Source organism: Wolffia australiana, chromosome 8 (assembly GCF_029677425.1).
Source record: "Wolffia australiana isolate 7733 chromosome 8, ASM2967742v1".
NCBI classification, from domain to species: Eukaryota; Viridiplantae; Streptophyta; class Magnoliopsida; order Alismatales; family Araceae; genus Wolffia; species Wolffia australiana.
In genome coordinates, this window is record NC_135842.1 from 10,921,850 (window position 1) to 10,930,585 (window position 8,736).

The following is an 8,736-nucleotide window of genomic DNA, read 5'->3' on the forward strand; positions in this document are numbered from 1 at the left end:
GGGAGACAGAGAGATTGAGAGAGAGAGAGTAAAGTAGAAGGAAATAGGGAGACAGAGAGAGAGAGTAAGAGAAAAGGAAAGAGGAAGACAGAGAGATTGAGAGAGAGAGAGAGAGTAAGAGAAAAGGAAAGAGGGAGACAGAGAGATTGAGAGAGAGAGAGAGCGAGCAAGAGAAAAGGAAAATGGGAGACAGAGAGATTGAGAGAGAGAGAGCGAGTAGAGAAAAGGAAAGAGGGAGACAGAGAGATTGAGAGAGAGAGAGAGAGCGAGTAAGAGAAAAGGAAAGAGGGAGACAGAGAGATTGAGAGAGAGAGAGAGAGATATTGAGAGAAGAAAAGAGGGAGACAGAGAGTTTGAGAGAGAGAGAGATATTGAGAGAAGGAAAGGGGGAGACAGAGAGATTGAGAGAGAGAGAGATATTGAGAGAAGGAAAGAGGGAGACTGAGAGATTGAGAGAGAGAGAGAGTAAGAGAGAAGGAAAGAGGGAGAGAGAGAGAGAGAGAGAGAGAGAGTAAGAGAGAAGGAAAGAGGGAGACAGAGAGATTGAGAGAGAGAGAGTAAGAGAGAAGGAAAGAGAGAGACAGAGAGATTGAGAGAGAGAGAGAAACAGATAGATTGAGAGAAGGAAGAGGGAGACAGAGAGATTGAGAGAGAGAGAGTAAGAGAGAAGGAAAGAGAGAGACAGAGAGATTGAGAGAGAGAGAGAAACAGATAGATTGAGAGAAGGAAGAGGGAGACAGAGAGATTGAGAGAAGGAGAGAGTGACAGAGAGATTGAGAGAGACAGAGCGTGTGAGAGAGTAGAAAAAGAGACGGACAGAGAGAGAGCGAGGGAGATAAAAACTGGGAGAGATAAAGAGAAAAAAGAGAGAAATACAGACAGAGCGTGCGGGAGAAAGACTGAGAGGGAGAGACAGACAGCCGGACAGACCAAGAGAGGCAGAATCAGATGATGCTGAAGAAGAAGATGATGATGATAATATGATAATATGATTATGACGATGATGATGATCCAAGGGATATAGATTTCTATGGGCTGATAGAAAAGGGAAGATTTGAAAAAGGGAAGAAAGGGGAGGGGATTTCTCAGATGGCGCGGGCTTTAATTATGTCGAGGCTCATCTCGGAGGGGTCGGTGGCCTGCAACTCGACTTGGATGCCCTCCAGCTCTCTCTTGAACCTGTCCTTTGAGCTCGCATACAGCATCTTGCTCCTCACCCTCGAGCTGTCCGGCGACCTGATAATTCATCCACAACATAAATTAAATCCCTTTTTAAGCCCCTCACTTTAAATAGAAAAGTTCTTGATGATGCTCATAATAATGATGATGATGATGATGAAGACGAAGATGATGATATTGATGGATGATAATGATAATGGTGACCATAGATGATCGACCAGACGATGAAGAATATCTTGCCCGTCTGGCAGTTTTCATTGGTGCTGCTACAATGAATAATAAGATGATTATGATGATGGTGGACAAGGCGATGAAGAAGATCTTGTTCTTGCGGCAGTTTTCATCGGTGTGACTACAAAGAATAAGAAGATGATGAAGATGATTATCATGATGGAGATGGATGCCAGACCAGGCGATGAAGAATACATTACTCATGTGGGAACTTTCATCGGTGCCACTACAAAGAATAGAAAGAAGATGATGAAATAGTTATTATGATGGTGATGCATGGTAGACCAGGCAATGAAGATGATCTTGCCCGTTTGGCAGTATTCATCGGTGTGGCTACAAAAATAAGAAGATGATGATGATGATGATGATGATGATGATGATGATGATGATGATGATGATGATGATGATGATGATGATGATGATGAAGATGATGATGATGATGATGATGACAACGACGACGAAGATAACTACAGTGATGAAGAAGAACAAGAACAAGAACAAGAAGATGACGGTGATGATAATGATGATGATCATAATGATGATAGACTAGGCGATGAAGAAGATCTTGCTCTTGCGGCAGTTTTCATCGGTGCTGCTACAAAGAATAAGAAGATATGAAGGTGATCATGATGATGGCGAAAGATGATAAACCAGGCGATGACGAAGATCTTACCCTTGCGGCAGTTGTCGGTGCAGCTATAAAGAAAGAAGATGATGATGAAGGTGATGATGATGATGATGATGAGGACGACGAAGATAACTACGGTAATGAAGATGATGTCGATGGTAGTGGCAATGAGGAAGAAGAAGAAGAAGATGACGATGATGATGATGGCGAAGGATGATAGACCAGGCGATGAAGAAGATCTTGCTCTTGTGGCAGTTCTCGTCGGTGACGAAGTCGAAGTCGAAGACGGCGTAGCGGCACTCGTCTCCGGGCAGCGAGGAGCAGAAATCGTCGTAGGAATCGCCGGGTCCACCCGCCCTCTCCACCGTCACCTGCTGAATTTTCTCGTCGATCTTAAAAACTATGAATCTGTAATTCCTCTTCGCCTTCAGCTCAAGAAACTTGAGCTTGCACTCGTCGTTCACAGCCATTCCGGATGCCGAGTTCGCCTGAATCGTATATAGATTATTGAAACGTATCAAACATAAAAACGTAATCAAGATAGCTTTCGTTCCATCAATTTTCGACGGATAAGAGTATTACTTTTTGTATTCCATCAAATTGAAGAAGGTAACACTTGAATTCGCACGAACCGCATAGACATTATTAAAAACATATCAAACATATAAACGTAATCAGTTTTCGATAGCTTTCGCTCAATCAATTTTCGATAAATAATGTAAAATTTGTTCTTGTTTTCCGTCACTTTAACAAGGTAACTCCTGAATCCGCCTGAATCGTATAGACATTATTAAAATATATCAAACGTAAAAAGGTAATCAAGACAGCTTTCGTTCAATCAATTTTCGATGGATAATGTGCAATTTGTTATTGTTTTCCGACACTTGAACAAGGTAACTCCTGAATCCGCCTGAATCGTATAAACATTATTAAAATATATCAAACGCAAAAAGGTAATCAAGACAGCTTTCGTTCAATCAATTTTCGATGGATAATGTGAAATTTGTTATTGTTTTCCGACACTTGAACAAGGTAACACCTGAATTCGCCTGAATCGTATACTCGTTATTAAAAAATACCAAACATAAAACCGTAATCAAGATGGCTTTCGTTCAATCAATTTTCGATGGATAATGTAAAAATTTGTTCTTGTTTTCCTTCACTTGAACAATGTACAAAGAAAATGATGTGACATTGCATTTCGTCCAAGAATTTCAAAATTGATACGACAACAAGAGAAGATCAAGACCAAAAAGAGTAATATATATGATACTTAGAGATAAACACGACATTATCCTCATGGGATAGTTTTTCCGTTGTGTACAAAGCCATCTTTCGCTCTATCATTTCTGAAAAAAGTGGATATGTAACAGATAATTCTTTGTTGCCCAAAACTTGAACGTGTGTAAAAAAACATAGGGAAATTTCATTTCGTCCAGGATTTCCAAATTGTTCTGGAACCAAAACCAAACAACGGTTCGATAACAGCGGAAGAACAAGAACAAGAAGAACAGTATAATGATGATCCAAACGAATAAGAACAAAGAAAAAACATGAATAAATCTGAGGGATCTTACCATTGCTTGCCGGAAATCAGCGGAAAGAGTCGGAGAGGCAGGAGGAAGAAGATCCCTTAGAAGCGGATGGGTTGTCTTCTTCTCGGTTGAGGCTCGAAAACTCAGTAAGAGAGAGAGAGAGAGAGGGAACGTGGGAAGGGGAGAGATTTTAGGAGAGAGTGGAGGGCCGGGGTCTCTGCATGAATCCGCGTTCCGTGATCTGCATCTGGCCGTTCGATCTATTTCTGCTGTTCCACGTCCCTTCTTTTACGCTACATTGCCACGTCTCTTTCTCTGTCTCTCTGGCTCTCTCTCTCTCTCTCTCTCTGTTTCTGTCTCTGTCTTCTTTCTTTGTCTCTCTGTCTTGCACTCTGTATCTCTCTCTTGTACTCTCTCTTTCTCTGTCTCTCTCTCTTGTACCCTCTCATTCTATTTCTTTCTCTCTCTGTGTATCTCTCTCTCTTTTTCTCTGTCTCTCGCTCCCTCCCTCTCTCTTTGTTTCTCTCTTTCTCTTTCTCTTTGTCTGTCTGTCTCTCTCTGTCTGCCTCTCTCTCTCTCTCTTTCTTTTCTCTCTGTCTTGCACTCTGTATCTCTCTCTTGTACTCTCTCTATCTTCCTCTCTTTCTTTGTCTGTCTGTCTTTCACTCTGTCTCTCTCTCCTGTCTCTTTCTCTCTCTCTCTCTCTCTCTCTCTCTCTCTTTTTCTCTATATCTTTCGCTATATCTTTCTCCCCCTCTTTCTATATATTTTTCTCTCTCTTTCTCTTGGTCTCTCTCTCTCTCTTTCTCCCTTTCTATGCCTCGCTCTCCCTTTCCCTTTGTCTCCCGTCTCTCTTTCTCTCTGTTTCTGTATCTCTCTCCCTTTCTCTACCAATGTACCTATAACTGTATTAATCTATAGTGTATGTATCCATTTATCTCTCACTCTATTCATCATCTATCTCTCAATCCATCCACCTCTCCATATCTCCATCTATCCATCGATCTCTCTCCATTCTCTATACCTATCTCTCCCCCTATCTCTCTATCTCACTCCTCTCTTTCTATCTACCTCTCCCTCTCTCTCTCATATTTTGGGCAGAGAACGCTATGCAGCAAATTACTATTTGCTAATGGCAAGTTTTCCACATTTAACTGTATCACAAATTGAATTCTTCTTACACCAAAATTTTGAAATCAGGCACAGGAAAAGAAGCAAAATTTCTGGAGAAAAAATTATCATTCATTTGGTCAACGACTGAATGGACAGTCAACTCTCCAGGGTCAACTCTCCGCAGTTTACTATCCTGCAGGGCTTACGTGGACAGTCCGTTCGGCTGGTCTCCTGCGATTCGAGTTCCCTCACCACGTCCATTCCTCCCACCACGTGTCCGAATACCACGTGTCGCCCATCTAGCCACGGTGTCTGTCATGATGAACGGCCAGATTAGACCCACGTCGCATTTCCGAAAACATAAAATCTTGTTTTTGTCAGCCATAATTTATAATATGGATTTTAATAAAAAAATTATTAAAAATTTCACCTTAATGGTGCAGATGAAGAACTGGCTGCTGTTGGTGTCCGGACCCCCGTTGGCCATGCTTAGGACCCCCGGCCCCACATGCTTCACTAATAGAAAGATGACATTTGGCAGTCAACAAGTCAATGTCAAAGTCAAAGTCAGTGGTTATAAGGATTAGTTGACTCACAGGCGAAGCTCTCGTCACGAAAACTGGGTCCGTAAATGCTCCTCCCCCCTGTTCCCTGGGAAAGCAAATTAGAAAAGAATGAATAAAAACTGTAGAAAATAGAAAGATGGGATTAAAAAGCGGAAAAGTTCTGAAAAATAAAAATCGATCATACAAAAAGTAAACCCACATTTCCTCTGTCAAAGTCTCCTCCTTGAATCATGAAATCTTTGATTATCCGGTGAAAGGATGAGCCTTTGTATCCAAACCCTTTCTCACCTGAAAATACGTCCCAATGGGAAGAAACTGAGGTTTTAATTTTTGCAAAATATAAAAAACAAACTGAAATTTTCTAACCTGTGCACAAAGCGCGGAAATTCTCAACTGTTCGAGGCGCGACATCGCCGAAGAGGCCGATCACGATTCGACCCATGGGTTGGCCTCCAATCTCGATGTCAAAGAAGCACTTATGTGTTACACTCGCCTGAAGTTCAGTAGCCTGTAGAAGAATGGTGGGTTCTTTAGGAATTCAAGAAGTTCAAAAAAAATAAATAGAGAGAATGTGTTGGAAAAGTCAGGTTTTGATCTCAATTGAACTTTTAATATCTACTGATTTCAGGAACTTTAAATGTCTATTGATTCATACGTGAGGATAATACGGAAAACTAATGAGCTATTTCAGTTCCTGAAATGTTTGGAGCAGAGGATTTTAAAGCGCTGGACGACAATCAGTAGACATTAAAATTTCCAAAAATTATAGTTTTAAGAGAACTTTCGGCTCGTTTGCTATCCTATCATAGTTAAAATACTTCAGGATGCGAAGTATGAACTTTTCCTTACCAAAGATTATGAACTTTCATAAAAAATAATGGAAAACTAGGGCGGGAAAGGCCGCAGGATAACTTGAAGTTTACAAATAATAAAAACTCGCTTGAACAAAAGGCCATTCGTGAATCCAAAATTGTAATGCGTATCTTTCCCAGAGATGGAAACATCGTTCGAAAAAATCTGGAAAATAAGCTACGTCAGTTCTAAAATGTTTGGATTAGAGGAACTTGAAGGTGCGGCAATCAATTGACATTAAAGTTCTAAGTTTACAGTTCTCCAATAATTTTCGGTTGGTTCCAGTCCAATAATCGGTCAATCGCTTCAGGAAATGAATAATTACGAACTTTCATCCAAAGATACTGATAAACTAAGGAAAATCCCCTGAAATCAAAGAATTGTTTCCTACCAAAGATACTGATATTGTCAAAAGGATACAAAAATAAAAGCTCCCCTGAGAAAAAAGGTCACCCTAGAATCAAAGAGGTAGTATGTATTTTTTCCAGGGAATTATACTAATTGGAAAAAAATTTGAATTTGAGAAGAAACTGGAAAAAAAAGCTACGTCAGTTCCTAAAATGTTTGGAGCAGAGAAACTTGAAACGCAATAAGACAATCAAAAGACATTAACGTTCTAAATTTGCACATTTCAGATAATTTTTTCTTTGGTTCCAGCCCAATCATCGCTCAATCACTTCAGAAAATAAAGACACATTTTCCCTACAAAAGATTAAGAACTTTAATACAAGATACCGACAAACCAAATCACAAAAGTTTACAAAAAAAAGCCACCCATTAATCAAAAAATTGAAAATGTATTGCTCCAAATGGATTGAAACCCATTCATCCAAGAATTGAGAGCAAAGCATAGACCTCAAAATCAGATTTCGCGCTGGCTCTTGTCCTCTGAGCTTGACCAGGGGAAGAGATGACAGGAGCGACAGATGATGAAGAAAACAGAGCATGCTGCTTAGATGGTCGAAAGAAGAGAGATTTGCAAGGGGAAGACGCAGATAACGATGTGAATCGACGGCTCTTCGTACAGTTGATCGTTGTGGAGAATGGGTACAATGCAATTGACATTGGGAATCGAAGAGAAGAGAACCCACGAAGATTGCGAGGAGATAGAACTGAAGAAAACGGCACTGTCCAACGATTAAGGGTCTAAAAATTACAGCTTGATGAAAGAGTTATCTTGGATGTTGGATAAATTCGGTAGTAAGAGACGCGTCATCCGGCCCCGGACGGACGTGGGATGACGATCTGTGACGGACGGAACCGGGCTAACAGTGTTGCTATGGTTAGGGATGGGACGTTTGTTGTTCGGCGTCGAACTAACACTGTTCATCGATGAACTAATAGGGGAAAAATAGTGTTTGCGTTCGTGTTCGGTTCGTTTATGTTCGTTTGCAAACTAACACGAACGAGATGTAATTTTTGGAAACGTATATTTTATGGAAAAATGGAAATAATTAGGTATTTAAACGTGCATGCCGGAGAGGGAGACCAAGGACTGGGGGAATTGGGGCTCGCGGGAACTGGGGGGAATAGTGGGGAAGACCAAGGACGTGCCTCGGGAAGGTAACATGTTTGCGAACGGGTCATCTGTTCGCAAACCATTCGCGAACATGTTCGTGTCCAATTTGGACCGTTTGTGTTCGTGTTCGTTCGTTGGCATATTCGCGAACAGATGAAAAATTTTCTCCCATCCCTAGCTATGGTGAAGAAGGGGAAGGGGGAAGGGGGAAGAGAAGTGGGGGGTGTGGCTAACAGTGACTTTGACATTCCCGGTCCCAACAACCGCCCAACCGGGAAACGGGTGGGCATTCGTCGAACTGGTCGTGGTCCAGTTTGACCAAAAGACCAGATCTGGACTCACTGGCCGGCCAGTCCACCATGAAATCGCAGAATGACAGTCCTGGTCCGGTCTGGCTGGCCCCCGGTCCAAAATAGCAAGCCGTAGTTGCATGATAGATTAATGAGCAGAGTTTAATGATGGAACACGACCCGTTGTGGGGTTTCCAACTGTTTTCCATATCGAGGTTTGGCGAACAACTCATGGGGGATTGGGTTAACTTCAGAATTAAATATAGTGTTTTAACTTTGGGATTCTGATGGGATCTGGTGCATTAGTGTTGGTATGATTATACCCATGGGGGATTGGGTTCTGTCCCGCTTTGTTTGCTATCCACAAATCTTACTGCTTTTAATCTTTGAAAAAATAATATTTTTCAAGGTATTTGACTTTGCAGTAATCAGGGGAAGCAAGAGTTGAGAAAGAGCAGTGATGGTGGCAGGGCCACGAGGAGCCTCCCCAACCTAGATGAGAGAACTTCCAAGAGGAAATCAAGATGGATGACGGAACACTATAATAGGTTGCACAAAACTAGATAAGAGAAATTATATGCCATTATATGGGGTAAAAGCAGACATGACATAGAGATACCACATGAGAATTATAGGAGATAAGGATTCATAAAGATAGACATAAATAGGCCCTCTCATGGCAATTGAATATCCTTTTAATAAACTTTTTTTTATGGTGAATCAAATAGTTGATGGGTAAGACTGATAATCTCATGACATAGCTAATTAGACATTTTTAGCATGTTGCTTTTGTGGTATGATTATCAATTTTTAGTGTTACAAG

The 8,736-nt window shown here is 41.2% G+C and overlaps 2 protein-coding genes across 2 annotated transcripts; both read right to left on the minus strand.

Annotated features, from left to right (window-relative positions):
* Positions 1 to 841: 841 nt before the first annotated feature.
* On the minus strand, positions 842 to 4,078 carry LOC144706926 (actin-depolymerizing factor). The gene is made up of 3 exons (XM_078580017.1): positions 3,616 to 4,078; positions 2,261 to 2,526; positions 842 to 1,236 (listed from the first exon to the last, which is right to left on the minus strand). Exons 1-3 carry the CDS (start codon positions 3,616 to 3,618, stop codon positions 1,086 to 1,088), a joined length of 420 nt encoding a protein of 139 aa, XP_078436143.1. The 5' UTR covers positions 3,619 to 4,078; the 3' UTR covers positions 842 to 1,085.
* Positions 4,079 to 4,681: 603 nt separating this feature from the next.
* On the minus strand, positions 4,682 to 7,257 carry LOC144706927 (uncharacterized). Its single transcript, XM_078580018.1, has 6 exons — positions 6,960 to 7,257; positions 5,619 to 5,760; positions 5,452 to 5,540; positions 5,283 to 5,337; positions 5,117 to 5,202; positions 4,682 to 4,998 (listed from the first exon to the last, which is right to left on the minus strand). Exons 1-6 carry the CDS (start codon positions 7,167 to 7,169, stop codon positions 4,843 to 4,845), a joined length of 738 nt encoding a protein of 245 aa, XP_078436144.1. The 5' UTR covers positions 7,170 to 7,257; the 3' UTR covers positions 4,682 to 4,842.
* Positions 7,258 to 8,736: the final 1,479 nt, after the last annotated feature.